The 18,672-nt window shown below is 42.1% G+C and overlaps 1 protein-coding gene across 3 annotated transcripts in view; it reads right to left on the reverse strand.

Moving 5' to 3' along the window:
- Positions 1 to 18,672, reverse strand: part of SUFU (SUFU negative regulator of hedgehog signaling) — a 97,854-nt gene that overhangs the window by 67,199 nt on the left and 11,983 nt on the right. For all 3 annotated transcript variants that reach the window (XM_053312337.1, XM_053312336.1, XM_053312338.1), the window contains exon 2: positions 16,818 to 16,952. In XM_053312337.1, the coding sequence (XP_053168312.1) occupies positions 16,818 to 16,952 (135 nt within the window). The remainder of the gene's footprint in view (positions 1 to 16,817; positions 16,953 to 18,672) is intronic.

The raw sequence follows: 18,672 nt of genomic DNA on the forward strand, positions 1-18,672 counted from the left end.
TGGCTTAAAATTTTTATACTGGGTTCTACCAATTATCATGGTATGAAAGTCCACACATCAGTTGCTGAAATGGCAAGGCAAGTAGAAAAACAGAACTTCCACATGGTAAGCAAGGAACAATACAGCAGGCCGGCATAGCCTAGAAACCACTCAGAAGTCCACATAAATTGAGAGAATACAAATTTTTATGAATTAGAAAAGAACTGGAGCCTAGTAGTTAATTCTATAGTAATCCAGAGTAAAGAGGTGCAATTGTGTGCTTATCTGGTTCTAGGCCTCTGCCACTGATTTCATGACTTTTCTAACCTTCATGAAATGTAACTGCCCACTGCTAAAACACATGCATCTGCAGAATGTGGACAGAAACACGTTTTCCAATTCCATTGTCAAGTTCTGCTCCATTAAGCACTAACAGCATCATGAAGTTGGTCAAAACACTTTCCAAAGACCATGTGAGAATCTGGGGTTTGAGAAAGATAGAGCCCAGATAGTCAACACATCTACTGAGGTGCCATCTATTCAGAAACCAGTGGGAATCAGGGTTATCCAAATTTTGTGTAGTTAAGGCATGAGGCTTCTATGCCTTACAAAGCCTCCTGGTGTTCCAAACTAACACAAAGTACCTCTTCTGTTTTGTTGTTTACCTAGTTAATCTTCAAGATATTCCAAATTCTGTGAAAACTCATACAATCCTGCATGAGTTTCAGTTCATTCTAAGTGTAGTATTTGGGCTAACTTTCCCTGCTGAAAATCTTTGCACAGGAATTGATCTGTTCTGGGAATAATTCTATCATTAATTTAGTTTCATTCCATCTTGGTTTCCAATACTTTCCATTAAAAATAAAGTACAAAGAAGGTAAGAAGTTACACGACTCAAGTATGACTAAAATTATATGCACACAATGAGGAAGGGGAATGTTTACCAGCCCTCCCCTTTTCTCTGCAGCCCTCTTTGCCTCCTGAAATTATGTTCCCTGACGGTTGTGGGACTCTCAAGGACATATTTTTGGGAAGCTCAGAAGGAAGGAGGCAGTGGTCGCTCTAATTTTTTTCATCTCTGTATGGAATGAGTTTTGTTCTGGGAGGCACTATCAAGGCAGTGTGCACACAAGTGCATTTAGAATGGGGTCTTCCTGATTCAACCTGAGCAGGATCGAAAATGAACTGAGTGGATATCCAAAAACTTGTGAGCGCGTGCACATGCACACGCCTTAGAAGGAACAGTGGAAGGAGGGACTGGTGAGAATTACTCCTCTCCCTTTGCATGTGTGAAACATTATGAGACATATGCAACATTAGTCTGGATGTCAGTCTACATGTTTTATGTCAAACCAGAAGTCACCATATGTTTCTAAAGTTCACATAATAGTCACTTGTGATCCATGCCAGTACTCGTGCCAATACCAAATTATTTCTATCATCTTAGTACAGAGATATGACTCGAGACATAGTTGCTGCTCAGACTATTATGATATTTGCATAATATTTATTGAACATCTATATTTACTGATCTTAATTGTTAATTGCTTAGGGCACCTCTGGTGAACATAAGCTACCTGTAGTTTTAAAGTAGACACATCAAATGTGACAAATACATTTATCAGCACCTTCAAAGGAAATATACGTATTGTTTGTAAGCAAAGCCTGTATTAAGCACATACTAAGTTACCTAATTTTCCTGTACTAACAGATCTAAATACTTTTGGTTTATGTTTTATTACCACTGAAGTATGCACTACAAAGAGAAAAGCATTTTAAGAGACGGAAAGAAGTTAACTGTTGGCCTACCTTCTAATTTTTTTCCTTATATGCCAAAAGACCACACACAGAGAAATAATATATAAAAGAAAAGAAAGAACTAATTTTACAGAGGTAATTACTTTAGTTCCCCCCACCCCAACACAGTCAGTTTGTTACCTTTACAACAGTGCTAACTTTGAAACAGCCAACCTATTTCCTCTTAAAAACAAAATACACCGATGGGGAGGGAGAGGATTCTTGGCATCTACATTGCCACACACCAGCTTTTTTATATTTTGACTGCAGTGGTAATGGAAGATCTTTCAATCTGCCAAATTAAAGCCATATAGATGTTCTAATATTATTTTGTTACCCACATAAAAATAAATCCTCTGAAACCCAAAGCTATATACAACTACGTACCATACTAAGTACTCCCTACATTTGCCCAGCAACAAGACCACATCACATATTGCCTTCACAGTACTTCAGTAGATGTCTAACATGTGCTTTTAGGCTTCAATCCTATGCACACTTATCTGGGTATAAGACCCCTGAACATAGTGAGACTTACTTCTGAGAAAATATGCATAGGTTGCACTGTCAAAGGAGAAAATTTGTAGTCATTGCTGTCTCCAGCTTCCTCCATAGAAAAAAAATATTCTTTGGTTTTGAGAATATGGTCAGTTTCTTTAAATCCTGTACCACTCAGTGCTCTGCCAAAACATTTACAGAAGGTCCATATGGAAAAATGAAACTTTTTTTCCCCATTCTCTCCTGGGGCATCCTGGATATTTCCTCCCTACAAATTATCTTAAGGAGAGCAGAACATCAAAAGTCAAGCTAGTCATTTGCATTAACAAGCCTCCATTTTTCAGAGCTAGTTCAAATCAAAGCTCACTGCCAAATGCTTACATTCTCACTTAAGCAATTTCCCCAGCATTCCAGTGCAAGATGAACTGGATCACAGAAAGCAAGATGAGAACACTATTCTGCACTGGACAAGGAGAAGACTGTACTGTGCATTTACTTTTTAAGAAACGAATTCTTGTGTGTAAACATGTTTATGCACATCAATACCTGGAAAACATAGTGTTTGTGACTGGTAACTCTACTGCAATTCCAATGAGTAAGGTACAAGCAGCACTTTAAGCTAATTTTTAGTGCAATTTGAACTTTGTTTTCAGAGGCTAGCACTGTGCCAACATACACACCACTGATGGCTTTCAAAACAGGTTAAGGGGCCGTTTCAATCAGCCAATCAGATTTCAGTCAGTTATGTCTACTGTTTCTTTGCATGCTAGGGTACCACAGTATCTTGATTTCCCATAGAACAAGAGAAGACAGTCAAACTTAGTTGCCTTTTTAAGTTAAAAGGAAATGCCTACATTTTAGGAAGACCAAAGCAGGAATGACTGAGCCAGATTTGCTTAACATGTTAATATGGGTTTTAAAGAAATCTAAATAATATTTAAAAGAGAGCAGTTCAATGCATGTTTTCTCAGAAGCAAGACCTATGGAGTTCAATGGGGCTTACTCTCAAGGACGTATACACAGAATTGCAGCCCAGGTTAGATTTCCCCCCAATAATACTGAAAATGAGCAATATACAATCTGCTGCTAGGACACTGAAACTAAAAATTAAGTAAGTCCTGTCACACTGCCAAATTACAGGAAACCAATAATTTTAGACATTTACTTTTGCTGTCTTAGGCTCATGTTCTCTGGGTCATGCTTCTTTAGGGGTGTGTGTGTGTGTGTGTGTGTGTGTTTAAATATAGACAGCACTGCAGAGGAAAGAATCTTCAAACTCTACACAATACTTTGCTCCCTCTGCAGTGTGTGTGTGTTTTTTAAAACCTGGAGTGGCATGGCACAGGCTGTAACTCAGATAAAAAGGAGAGAAAGCAAAGAGATCATTTTCCCTCCGGTCAAAGTTAGAGATGTGAAGGCCAGCGGAGGGGAAAAAGCAAAACATTCCCCCCCAGAAAAAAAATGAGGAATTCCCCCCCCCATTTTCCCCTAGGCCTTCACATCTCTAACCAAAGACACCCTCTCCAAGCTATTTCTTTATGTGCCCACTACATACTCAAATGCCAACTTTACATCAGAACTAGAGAGCAGTATCTAGACCCTTTTAAAAAAGAAAATTAAATACTGGAATTTCAAAGCAAATTTGACTGATTTGTTGCATGAAACAAATCAATATGTAAGAGAAAGAGTGGCTTCCTGTGCCATTAAGGCCTCACAGCTAAGAGAACATTACTTGAAACTGATTGGGGTTAATTGTTATGGCTACTCCAGAACGTGGGGGCTTCTCTCCAGGGAGTTTGAATGTTCCCTTTTAATATCACATTTTAATATCACACTTTAATTGTTTTAAGTATTCTTGTTTTGTTTTAAATTCTCCTGTCTTATAGCCTTATTTTAAACCCATTTTGTTTCTAGTTTTAAATATTCTTATTTTGTCTAAAATATTCTTGTCAATCACAGTGTTTATTTTAAACCTATGGTCTCTTGATATGGTCATTTTCAGGTTTAAATTTTCTGTTGTACAACTGCCTTGTTTTTGGGTCTTTTGATATGGTCCAAACAGGCTTAAATCTGCAGTTTATATATTTCTGCCCTGTTTTTAGACCTGCAGTTGTTTGATATGGTTCTTTTATCTATCATATTACTATTTTTATTCCATCTGATATGTACATCTCTAGGTGGTGTACAAAATTTAAAATAGTTAAAAGTCAACACAGATTAAAACACACAATACAATAAAATAGCATAAAACTGTTATTAAAACAAATTATTAAATTAATTCTAATTAAAAGCCTGCGAGAACAGGAGAGTTTTGAGGGTCTTCCTGAAAACAATCAGAGAATGATATGCTCTTATTTCAGTAGGGAGCATATTCCAAAGCTCTGGGGCAGCTACAGAGAAAACCTGGTCCTGGGTTGCCACCAAACAAGCTGGTGTCAACCGTAACCGGACCTCTCCAGAAGACTGTAACAGGCAACAGGGTTTATGACAGAGGAGGCGCTCTCTTAGATAGCCTGGACCCAAGCCGTTAAGGGCTTTATAGGGAATAACCAGCACTTTGTATTTCACCCAGAAACATATCGGCAGCCAGTGCAGTTCTTTTAAAACCAGAATTATGTGGTCCCTTCGTGTTGTCCCAGAGACTAATATGGCTGCCACATTCTGTACCAATTGTAGTTTCTGGACTACGTACAAAGGCAGCCCCACGTAGGGTGCATTGCAGTAGTCAAGCCTGGAGGTTACTAGCATACGTACCACTGTTTTAAGGTCATTCACCTCTAGAAATGGATGTAGCCGACGTATCAGACAAAGCTGATAAAAAGCACTCCTGGCCACTGTCCAGGGGTGTAGCTATAATTGAGCAGATGGGTTCAAAGAACCTGGGTCCCCCAGCTCCTGAGGGCCCTCCAGTTCTACCCCTCCCTATTTTCTTCATTATTTCCCTTACTCTGAGGGGCCGCTGGGGTGAGGGGCATACACAACCCCACTCTCCCCTTGCTATACCCCTGCCACTGCCTCACCCTAAGAAACTAGGGAGAGCTTTGGGTCCAGGAGCACTCCCAAGCTACATACCTGATCTTTCAGGGGGAGTGTAACCCCATCCAGAACAGGCAGATCTAAATCATCTCTCGGGTCCCAATCCCCCACAGTCAGTAAAGGTTAAAGTGTGCTGTCGAGTTGGTGTCAACTCCTGGCGACCACAGAGCCCTGTGGTTGTCTTTGGCAGAATTCAGGAGGGATTTACCATTGCCTCCACCTGCGCAGGATGAGATGATGCCTTTCAGCATCTTCCTATATCGTTGCTGCCCAATATAGGTGTCCCACATAGTCTGGGAAACATATCAGTGGGGATTTGAACTGGCAACCTCTGGCTTGGTAGTCAAGCCATTTGTACCTCCATCTTATTTAGATTTAACTTCAGTTTGTTATCCCTCATCCAGCCCATTATCATCGCCTTTCATAAGGCATTCCAAGGCGTTTTACACTCTCTCTACTCCATGCATAATTTTATGCACCTCAACCATGTTCCTCGTAGTCACCTCTTTTCCAGACTAAAAAGCCCCAGATGTTGTAGCCTTGCCTCATAAGGAAAGCGCTCAGGCCCCTGGCCATCTTGGTTGCCCTTTTCTGCACCTTTTCCAGTTCTACAGATCAGAACTGTACGCAGTACCCCAAATATGGTCACACCATAGATTTGTATAAGGGTATTATAATATTAGCATTTTCATTTTCAGTCCCCTTCCTAATGATCCCTAGCATGGAATTTGCCTTTTTCACAGCTGCCGCACACCAAGTTAACACTTTCAACAAGCGTCCACCACAACCCCAAGATATCTCTCCTGGTCATCACTGGCAGCTCAGACCACATCAGTGTATATGTAAAGTTAGGGTTTTTTACCCAATATGCATCACTTTACACTTGCTTGCACTGAACCACCACTCCCCCAGATTGGAGAGATATTTTTGGAGCTTCTCACAATCTGTTTTGGATTTCTCTACCCTAAATAGTTTAGTCCAGCATTTCTTAAGCTTGAGCCCCCAGATGTTGATGGACTACAACTCCCATCATCCCCAGCCATGTCCATTGTGGCTGGGAATTATGGGAGTTGTAGTCCATCAGCATCTGGGGGCCCAAGGTTAAGAAACCCTGGTTTAGTGTCATCTGCAAATTAGGTCACATTTAGAGTACATTTAGTATTAGAGAGAGATTATAATAGATGATAGAGCAATTGTGGTCACCAACTCTGATGAAAACCAATTATTTGCAACATGCAACATTATTTTGTGAGCTGGAGCCAATTAGTATTAATAGAACTACATGCAACATGCTACAAATAAGGCAAATTCATGGAGGACAGGTCTATCAATGGCTATTAGCCATGACAGCTAAATGAACATCCAGAGACAGAAGTTCTATTCAGACATGCAAAAGAATGTCACTCAACACGCTTACAAGTGCTGACCAAAAGTGGGTTTGAAGTCCCACCCTGGCATGTCACTCACCTCCCTTATTGAGCTGCTAATGGGACCGGCAGCATTTGTCTGGAGTGGGAAGTGCTGTAACCGTGATGGCAGGCGCTTCTGTGGTTGGCAGCCTGGATGGCATCTGCCATCATGTTTACGGCACTTCCCACTCCAGACAAACACTGCTATTTCCACAAGCAGTGCCAGGAGGCAGGCGAGTGACATGCTAGGGCAGGACTTTTGACCCGCTTTCAGCACTTGTAAGCATGTGCTGTGTTCTTTGTTTGAATGTCTGAATAAGGCCACTTTATCTCCATATACCAGATGCTGGAGACAGAGGAGAGCTGATACCTTCATGCCCTGCTTGTAGCTAGCAGCATCTGGCTCGTCACTACTGGCCTTGATAAACCCTTGGTCTGATCAAGCAGCGCTCTTATGCTGCTAGCAGATCAAAAGAAAAGACAGCTTTGAAGGAAGCATATGTTTACGTATAACTGTTTTAGCATTGAGCCTGCTTTTTTACTCACAATCCTCATGATTAATTTTCTATACTATACTCTTGATCTGGGCTTGTGACTTTAAATCTAGGTGTTTCCATTGGGTCACAGAAAAATCAATTTTATCATGGGTGCAACACCATCTGTGTTACAATTCTTCATCCACAATTATATACCACCTATTTTACAATTCCATGTCCAAGATCAGACAATGCTCGACTGTTCTCAAACTAGTCGATATTACTAATATTTTTCTTAAGTATGATTGCACTGTATAAAAGTAATACTAACACCATCTTCATGAAATGTACAAAAACTTATAAATTTTATACAAGGCAACATTTGTTCCATTTACTTTATTTGGTTTTGTTTGTTTGTTCCCAGGATTGTCAAAGGAGAGAGCATGAGACTGGATACAACTTCCGTCCTGGGCCTCACTGAGAATGCTGCAACTAGTCAGCTCAGTGACCTGTTACAAGAAGAAACAGGATTTTTTTCCATTCCTAGAGCGCCTATAAATGGACACAAATTAATCAGTTAGGAAACAGGCATGCGATTAGCAGCGTTGGAGGCTCAGCACACTGTAGCTATGGGGGAAACAAGCAGGGAACCAGCTTAGTCCTTGCAATGCAGAGGTGGAGTAATTAGAAGGAGTGATGGGATGGGCGGTAGCATGTGGAAGGAGAGGCCACACACAGCACCCAGATCTCTCAAGCCCCTGATAAACTTAGCAAAAGGGAAGAACTGCAATTTCTAGTTCTAATTTAGACTTTATTAGTCCTGCCATAGTCGGAATGCTGGCAGTTTCTAGGAGAACAGCAAAAAAGCCAGAAGAGAACTATTTAAGGAGATCATGAAGGTAGCAAAATGATTTTAGCTTATGAGCCCTTTTGGCATAGGAAGCCATCTTATTTACCTATTTTTCTATGTGAACTGTTTTGAGAAGTTTTGTTGAAAGGCAGTCTATAAATATTTTTAGCAGTAGTAAGAGCGCCAATATGTCTATGGGTCGGTTCAGATAAACGGCTGCTACACGTGGGGAGGATGGGGTCATGCTGAGAGTGTGCCCACCCTTTTAAAATAGGGCTTTGTAGTGTGTGTAGAGGGGTGATCCAGATGAACACCCTCTCATGCAATTAAATGATGTGCAGAGAACTCGTTGGCATGTCCTTTAATGGCGTCAGGACAGGCATGCTCTCAGGGTGACCCCATCCTCCTCACATGTAGCAGCAGTTATTCATCTGAACCAGCCCTATATCTGCTATTCAAGAAGAAGATAATTTCCCCAGACATTTGCCAGCTTTACTATTCTTGACAGCCAGCCCCCTCTCCTAACCCCCATTACTATTGCTGTGTGCTGGGAAAATATTTTACACTAGAAAGCAGAGAAGCTTATTCTCCAAGGATGCATACACAGATATGCTGCAGACTGGCTTTGCCCCAAGCCAAACTTCACTACATTCCTTTTATTAAAAGCAGCCCTCCTTGTAAGTTCAACTACTGTGCTGTAAACATAAAACAAGTCTCCCTCCACACTTGAAAAAAAAAGACAGGGTGGGGGTGGGGAAGTATTTAATTCTGAAATCTTTAACAATAAGGATGTGTTTTAGTTCCAGGGACTCTGTGTGAGTTTAAACAGTGCAAGGCAGCCTCTCTGTAGGTGGCCCGTCTCTTACATTAACTACCTTAAACAAATGACATTTTAAAGCCAAACACACACACATACATTCCATGAGGTGGCCATGGCTTCAGGGGAGGTCTACCACCAAGGGAGAATAGGAAGTATGAAAAAGTGCCTTGATGCTGCTCAGGAACGAGGCAGAATACTATGTACATGAGGTATGTGTCAGAATGTTTAAGATTTATAAAACTGCCCTAAGCAAATATATAAGAACTGGGAACACTCAGTAGTGACAGACTATGGGTGACTAGTTACTATCTCTCACTCTTTCCCCTTCTTACATATAAGAAGAAAGACAAATATAGGAAAAGGAGTGGAATACTGGCTAATATATTTTGGGTTATAAATCGAAGGGGCATTCAAGATTCCCCTTTTTATGGCAGATATTATCCTTAAGCATAATACTGTAATCAAGACTACAAATAATGTCTCCTCCTAACACACTTAACCAAATAATTAACTTTTAACAAGATTTATTCCACAGCTGCGGACTCCAACCTCACAGGTGTACTGATTTGAGAATGTTCAAGTCTGAATCTTGTGTAATGTTTGTCACCACAGCATAAAGTGTAGGAAAGTAAGCTTATGCGATCACCGGAGGGGGGAGGAAGAGAGAGAGAGTCCCCATCAACTTCCCAATGCCTGGACCAATATGAACCACATTGGGTGCCATTATAGGGACACCTCAATGGCATAGTTTGTTATGATGCCAACCATCCTGATTCAAGATGCCAGACAAGTAAACAGTTGAAGTGCAAGTCAGCTAACTTGTAAACCTCCTAACCGATTTGAACCAAATTTGCTTCAGTAGTAGTAAGTGACACATAGGGACACCTCGACAGCGTAGTTTGAGATGATGTCATCTATCCCAGTTCAAGATGGTGGATGTATGAACATTTAAGGCTGAAGTGGGCTAACTTGTGAGGATGGTAATTATCAATTAAGATTATAGTGAAAGGGAAGTAGGCAGATTATTTTATTTATTTATTTATTGTTGCATTTATATACCGCCTTTCGTTAAAAGACAACCCCAAGGCGGTTTACAACCCCAAGATTAGTTGTTACCCAAATAACCTGTTAAAGTATTGTTAAATGAAATGGACACCTACCATCAAGAATTCTTCCACGCTATTCTAGGGCTCATTCAATATGTTTGTTTTGCAAGCAAATAACCACCGCTTAAGCTAAGGATGGAAACCACACACATCTAATTGGAAATAAATCTGTCAACAAGCAAGCACAGGGTGGGCTACATTTCCATCTTTATGTTAAATCACAAAATGAAAGTTAACATTCACATCTCACTATCTACATTTCTTAGCAATTCCATTATTAAAACAGGGACCCTAATTCCAACTAGACACTCATGTCAAAAACCCGTGAGCTAGCATTGCATTGTGTAGCAAACATGAATCTGTCCATTCCACAGAAACTGGACACTGAGGGGCTACAACTGATGGCAGAGGAATGAGTTTGGTTTTGTGGAGGTGGGGGCAGGTTTTATTATTATATGTACGGAAAATTAGGATGTAACCCAGAGGCTTACAGTGTGCTATGTAGGCAACTGCATTCAGATAAAGAGTCTGTGCCGCCACTAAACTGGTTGCTATAGCTAGCTTATTCTGTGACTGGTGTACCTAGCACGTTTTTCTTTCAATTCAGCGTATATTCAACCATAGATAAATGTTTAAAGGTGAGGTAGAATAAGTCCATAGAGAAAGAAAAACACTCATCCATTTCAATTATCTGTTAAGTCACAGGGCCAAAATCAATGGAGACTACTCATTTGGGGCAGATAGGGGCATTGCCTCCTCCTTGTCTGCCCCAAATTCTTGCCAGTCCCCCCCGACCCCGCATTATCTCAAACATACAATTTCTTCCCCTCTTTCTGTCTCTCTTGCTTGAACGTTGCATTTCTGCTGCTTGCAGTAGATGGCACTGGCTCTTGGTCTTTTTTGTAAATTCCTTATAAAGACATTTCCTCCCTCTTAGGTTGTTCAGTGGGATCCATTGCCTCCAAATGAAGTAATTATCATACTTAGTCACTACCCAAACTGCATATTTAGTGCCCCAGCACCAATCAGGATCTGCCTTTCTTTTCTCCCCCCTCCCCAAGTGTGGGCAGGGGCTAGCCCTGTCCCCAACCAATCAGAAGTCAGAATGTCTTACAGACACCTACTCTGACCAATAGCCAGCAAACAAAGCCAGCTCAGTAATCTGATTTCCCCGGGTCCTTATAGGCAGGCTGAGCAGACCTTTTGGAGATCTTTGTGCAAAATGGGAGCTGGAGAGTGGTGGAGGTACCCAACTCTTTTGGACAGGCAAATGGAGTTCAGAACAGGTAGGAGCCGTGGCTACCTTTTTTCAGTCTCCCTTTCTCTAGAAAGCCCTTTTCTCTTCTCTCAGTACCCTGACCAAGCCCTCAGGAGACACTGGATTTCTCCAGCATTTGCCTGAAGTTCTCTTTTCCTTTTTTAAAAATGCCACTGGCAAATCTTGGCAACATTCAGATATCTAGAGAATGAGCAGGGAAGTGAGAGATATGGTGGACTGACACTTCCTCTAAGTAGTTCTTTTACTAACAGGCAAACAAACAAGCAGCACCCCCCCCTCTTGTTCTGGTACTTTAAGCAAAGCCTCTTACTAGCTCCCTTATCTTCCTCTCATCTCTCGAGGGCAAAAGGGGGGGGGTAATGACTTCCAAATAAAACAATTTAAGCATTGTTGTAAGCAATTGAAAACAATGATTTATTTAAGCAATTTTATTTATTTTATTTCTATACCGTCCAAAACTTGCGTCTCTGGGCAGTTTACAATTAAAATCATTTCAGTTAAAATCAAGTATTTTAACTGAAATTACTAACTGGACAACTCCAAACTTATCCTGCTTGAAATGTGTCTTTAATACAGAAATATATATTAAAGAACTGCGATTATTACCTTCTCTTCATGGGCAACCTAACAGGCATAGCTTGGAAACCAGGCCAGTCCAAAACCTCCACCACTCTATAGTTCTTATGCCAGTTTGTGTTTGCTGTAAGTTGGTATTTGTGTGTGTTACCAATTAATAAATTAAAAATCACTTTAGTAAATTCTAATTAAAACAATAAAGGAAAGAACTAGCCTGAAAATAGCAGGTAGAGCAAGAGTTCAAACCAAGAGCTGTCATAGGAACATAGGAAACTGCCATACACTGAGTCAGACTATTGGTCTATCTAGCTCAGTATTGTCTTCACAGACTGTCTAACAGAGCAAGACAGGACTGGAACTGGTGATTGAGCGACAGCTACCTAACCTAGCTACTAGCCTGCCTGAAATTTGATTGGTCCTATCTTGGAGCATGACGTTGAGGATGACCTCCCTATACCATGGAAAAAGGAAAAGTCCTCAGCATAAGTTCTTTGTCAGGCTTGTGATTTAGATGGTTTAAATTTCAAATCTGACAAAGGATTATCTCAAGTAAGTGTTGCATAGAACTGCAGCCAATTCTACAAATTTTATTTCAAATAAAGTCTTAATGAACTAATTGGGACTTACTCCCAAATAACTGCTGTGTGCATATGATTGCAGCCCAGGAACCTATCGCAGAAATGTTGATATTGTGAGAAAGGAAGAAATTAGGCTTGTTTTAAAAGAAGTGTGTACTGTATGTGTATATTTGTGAAAAGAAAGGAAACTAGTGTTTGGGCGCCCAAGCACCAATTCGGGAAGAGGCTTAGCACAGAGAGGAGCTCTGTTCGCGAGCTCCTCTTCACCTGTGGAAAACATGCTTTCACTTCGCCCGGCTGACGCGGGCTGACTCGGGTGAGGAGGGCTCGGGCAGCTGGGAGGGCGGTTTTCGGCTGCAGTGGCGGTGGCCCTTAATCCTTTGGGAGGGGTGCGGGGAAGGGGAGGTCTGGCAGCTGGGAGGGCGGGAGGGCAGTTATCGTCTGTGGCAGCGGCCGCGGAAGCCCTTAATCCTTGGGGGGTGTGGGGAAGGGGAAGTCGGGCAGCTGGGAGGGCAGTTATCGGCTGTGGCAAGTGCCCCAAGGTCTCCCAGGCGCCCGTCCGTGTTGGCGGCTCCGCCGCCACCTCGGCCGGGCTTCACTGGCTTCTTCGGGGCGGCCGCTTCTGGCCGCCCAACATGGCCGCCTTTTCCCTGCCTTCGTTTCTGCCACGGCCTGTTCTGGGCATGCGCTTCGCGCATGCCCAGAACCGCCAAGGAAGGCACGAACACACACTTGGTGTCCGTCCACAGACGGACACCAAGCGTTTTATTAGAGAAGATAACCAGCACTTTGTATTTCACCAGAAATGTATTGGCAGCCAGTGCAGTTATTTTAGAATAGATGCAACGTGATCTCTTTGGGCAACACCGGAGACCAACTTAGCTGCTACATTCTGTACTAACTGCAGTTTCCCGACTACGTACAAGAAACTATGTATTGGCCCTACCTATGGTTACCCCGGCTCTTCCCCCCCCCATCCCAAGAGGCAGCAGCTGCCCACTGGACAAAATGAAACATGGCACACCATATTTATATTAATTATACCCCCTGTTAACTAGACAAAGAGGCAGCTTATACAGCAATGGCTCTTATATTTAGAAAGAGGAGAGCAACTGTCCCTATTCAGCTCAGGATGTCTGTTTCTGGTGCCTCCTTTGGGCTTCAATAAACCCACTTGCTTCCTCACCCTGGCAAAAATCCCTCCCCTCTCTGGTGATTAAAATATCCTACTCACTGATGCTAGATGGGAAAACCAGGACTGGGTTGTGGGGGGAGGGAAAAGAGAAGAGGAAGCAGTTTGTGTTTTCTAACTATGTTATGGGTTCACCTGCAAAAACATAGCCAGAGGGAAAGAGAAACCTCCTCTCCTTTCCTTCACAGACAATTAGGTGAAGGAAAGAAAGAGGGGTTTCCCTTACTCAGGCTAGGGCAAAGGTAGAACCAGAGCAAAGCTCAACATTTTTGCTCCATTTCATTTACATGTCTTCCTATATGCCTGTTTGTCCTCCATCAGCCCCTCCATAATTTGGCACCACAGAAACATATGGCTTTCCTCAGAGTTGGCATCATTCTCTCTCTCTCCTGTGTCTCCAAATTGGCAGATTCACAGGAGGTGCTGGAAGGCTGCTTCCAGGATGGGTGAATAGGTTTGATATTTAGTGTTCCTCCTCGCCCTTCCACTCTGATGTTGCCAGGCAATCCTAATCTCTCCCCCAATTTCCATTCCAAATGTATACACAAAGGAGAAAACACAAAAGCCAAGTGAGTGGGTAGAATTTCTTTATAGGAAGCCAAATTTAACTGAGTAGAAAGAGGTTTCTTGTGGATGGGATCATGTGAACTTCTGAGTTGATGAATGAGAAACTAGGCTCTCTGCAGCAAATTTTCCAACCTAAAACATGTAGCAGGGAACCAGATTTTGAATCAGTTCCCTCCATGTTGTCCTCCCAGGTCTGATGAAAGAAAGAAAAAGCCTTGAAGAAGGGAACTATTTGGAAGGTGGTGGCAAGAAAACCATGGAGGGGACTTCTTTTGTGGAGGGGAAAACTGTGCTCTCTAGTTTCTTTAGTGGTGGTGATGAAAAACAGATCTTGCTGGACTATGTTGCGGGCGCGGCACAAATGAAGCCCTATGTCTAGAAGGGTGCAAAAAAATAAAAATAAATGAAGAGCCTGCCTATGGTAATAGAGTTGGAGTTAGGGGAGAGGGGAAGCAATGTTGTAATTGCAAAGAGCTGCTAGATGAGTGTTGGAAAATATCAGGACTGGATTTTGGAGGTGGGAGGAGAAGGAATGTGCATTTTCTAGTTACGTATAGTACACTTGCTTACTACTATGTATACACCACTTGCTAAAGAGGTAGAGGTGGAGTAATTTCTAGAAAGAGATGCACAGGGACTCAGGCTTCTGGAGGTACAATTTCATCTGCTCCTAAGCCTTTCTCCTTAGTTCTGAGTGGGCAGAAGACGCTTGGTCATGGAAAGTGAGCAGTACCCTGCATTTTCTGCACTCAGACACTTCTAGTAAATTCCCACTGGATAGAAAAAATTATTGGCTATCCAGCACAGGCACAAATTGTGGACTGCTGATCTTATGTGTGAGCCCCTTTGGGGCATGAAACCATCTTCTCACTCCTTTTGCTGTGTTTATCACTTTGAGAACTTTTTTGCTGAAATGCAGAACAAGAAGCAAGAATCAACAAGAAAGTATTAAAGGACCTGAAAATGAATTAGTCTTCTGCTGCAACAAATGCAGAAGGAAGTCTTCAGAGTTGGAAGCCACTAGCAACAGATCAGGCAGGAACTGACCAGTTTGTTATTACAAGTTTTTTCATGTTGTACTTGGAAAAAATGAACTTAATGCATTTAACAACTAAAGCCATTTGTTTAAGTAGCAGAAACATGTTGCATATTTAAATAGGACTTGTAGAACACTTTTGCACTGTTTGAATTCACCCTAGGATAGTTCAAGACTAAATATAAATTTGGTTTATTCTATAAGTATGGACAAGCACTTAGCAAGAATCAGAATACACCATCCACCATTTGTAAGCTGTTCTGGTTTGTGGTAGGGGAAGAAATGTAAACATGGGGGCCAGCAGTCATAAAATGCAAGAGCTACAGTCTGACATTTCTGTGTAAAGCTCAAGTGTATACATGTATACCCTGTTTCCCCGAAAGTAAGACCTACCCTGAAAGTAAGACCTAGCAGTAATTTCTGATGTACCGCTAATTGCCCTAGTGCATTTTTTGGGGCTAAAATTAATATAAGACACTGTCTTATTTTCGGGGAAACACGGTAGTCACCACTCACAACACCACACCATCTTACTAGCTTTAACTTTTGTTTGTTTTACACCTTAGCAGGAGAGGAAACTGTCTCATCTTGGCCTTTTGTCAGCATGTGGCATCCTCAGGCCACATGCTTGTCAGGTGGAATCACACACACACACACACACACACACACACACACACACACACACACACACACTCACTCTCTCTCTCTCTCTCTCTCTCTCTCTCTCCTGATGCCTCCCCACCTCTCACTTCCCTGGCACCTACCTTGGCACTCTCCCCACACAGAGGCAGAGGCAGCAAAAGACAGTAACCCACAGAGTGTTTAGTGACAGCTACCATGCATTTTCACCACCCTCTTGTCCTCCCAGCACCTTCAGAGGGTACCAGAAGGAAGAGGTGGAAGTGCCAGTCAATTTGTGAACACATGCCCCAGCTGCCCAGCAATTTCACCTTCCCCGTTTCTGCGACAGCCAGTGAGGACAACAACAAGAAGGTGGTGAAGGTGCCTAACAGTTGCCACCAAATGCTTTTACCAACTTATTCTCTTACTGCCTCCTGTGGTGAAGCGAAGGGAACAGCAAAAGCACCATGTGTTAGCTGCCTGGCACTTTTGCCTCTATTCCTCCTGCTGACATCAGTACTTTCATCACTTGCTGCCCCCTCCCTGCTCCTTGTGAGTGGTGTGTGTGTGTACACATATACTGAAGGCAGTTTGCCTCGAGCTGCCTCAAGCTTATCCTGGAGTTGGTCCTACTCTCAGCTATGGCGTGGCTAGAATTTAACTTACTGATATATTCAAGTTAATGAAGAAGAAAAGGATATTAACATACCACATTTCAACAAAGTTCACAAAGTGGTTTACATAGCAAAAGGAGGATAAGACAGTTTAACAATTTCACCCCTAGAATCTCCCCTTGAGGTTTCTTTGTCAAAAAACAAAAAAACAAAAACACATTGTGACTTTTAGGTCAGCAGCAGAGCATCCTAGGAGATAGCCCCTCTTCTGATATCTGCTCCATAGAACTACTTTTCATATTGTACATGCAAGTTTCTTACTACCACATTCCTGAATGCTACAGAAAGTTACAGTCCTCAGTAAACTGAAAGGAAGGACTTACTCATGCACTCTGTTGTCACCATACAAATCACTTAATCCAAAGCTTACATAGTGCCAGTGCTCAGGAACATTTTGGGTGGGATTTCCCATGTTCCTATACATGCTGACGTAGTCCAGGGGATCAGGTCCACCTAACCTATAAAAAAAACAAGAGGAAATTGCAGCTCAGTATTGTGAAACAAGCAGATTTGTTTTAAATCAAAGCATAAGCCACCATTTCATTCAGCATCATTAAAGCCTTCTGAAATCACTCAGTGAAGCCATGCAAGAACTCTGCCCTGTGTCATCACAACTACATTGTTGTTGTCATAGGTCTTGCAATTCTGCACTGCTTTGCCTTTAAAACAGCACTTCATGTGTTTTCCTTTGTTTAAACACCAAGTGAAAGACAAGCCTGCAAAGGTGCTGGAATAGCTCATGAAACAAGTGCTTCCTTTTCACCACAGCAAGCAATAGGAATTAAAATTTGCATATCAGACCTTCAATACTATGCAAGAATACCAGCTAAGAAGATCACAAAGCCTGAATAAGAACATTTATTACATGTTAAAGTTTCTCAAAAACACATCATTTGTCTGAAGCAACCCATAAATATATAAAACAAATGCACAGAAAAATCCAAGTGTTATTGTAGCAGATTAAAGCCTTTGTCTCAGATCAGGTTCACCGGAGAGAAAGAAATGCTGAATCATCCTTGCTGAGCTGCCTAACTAGGCTTCTCCTAGAACTCTTCTGTATTATAGGTAGGTTCAAAGGCTGCCACCACCGCCACCCCCTTTGTCTACAGAAACTCTCTGGGCTTGCAGTGAGATAACCCAGAAAGAAAAAACTCTCTTAATTTGACTCTTGGACAATTACAAAAGTCTTCCACAAAATGATAGCTCCTGAACACCTGAGCACATGTTAGCACCAGAGTAAATTCCCTTTGCCCCTCCCCCTTTTTCCTGAGTTAAAAACCAACTCGGCGAAGCTTGTAGAAAGAAAAGAACTAAATCAAAGTTTTATTCAGTTACTACAGACTGCTTCTGTCTGAGGCTTTCTCAGCTAAGCATACTTGGTAAGTTTACAAAAATAGGTTATCTTAATGCACGCTTAAATGTTTATAGACTTTTGCAATGCCCTAGGTAGGATGGCCATAGGCTAGCGTTTCTTATTTTAATTACATCACAGGTAAACCATAATAGAACAATATCAGGAATATGCAAAAACACACACTCCAAATAAATAGAAATTCTAACAAACTCTGACTAACCATTTTCTCCTACCCTAAACTTCCAAAGCCACTAGCCTTGGCTTCCTTTTTTCTTGAACTCACCAAACTCCAGTTGAGAATCAAGCCCCTGCAGTCCTATCTTCTAAGAGCTGCAGTTATCCTCCTGCAGCCAACCTCCATGGCCACAGGTCCTCCTCTGCCCCTCCCACCTAGCTTCTTCGAAGAAAGAAGTCCATTCTTCCTGGCAACAGCTTTCTAGGTCCCACCCACTTGGTGTGCTGATTGGCTGAGTCCTGTCACCAGTTCACCAGTCTGTCAGTCAAGACAGGGTTCACTTCCGGTTAACTCTTTAGAGCAGGGATCCTCAGTGTTGGGCCCCCAGATGTTCTTGGACTTCAACTCCCATAATCCCCAGCCAAAGGCCACTGGGCCTGGGGATTATGGGAGTTGAAGTCCAAGAACATCTGGGGGCCCAACGTTGATGATCCCTGCTTTAGAGGGAGGGGTGGCTAATCACTACAGTTATATACATATACTACAGGCCCTAACAAAGTTAATAAAAACAAATCCCAACACTTCTGCTACCATGAAAAAACATTAGAATATTCAACTTCATAAAATACTTATTATAGCTTTCACCCAA

The sequence above is a fragment of the Hemicordylus capensis genome, chromosome 3, assembly GCF_027244095.1.
Source record: "Hemicordylus capensis ecotype Gifberg chromosome 3, rHemCap1.1.pri, whole genome shotgun sequence".
Classification (NCBI taxonomy): domain Eukaryota; kingdom Metazoa; phylum Chordata; class Lepidosauria; order Squamata; family Cordylidae; genus Hemicordylus; species Hemicordylus capensis.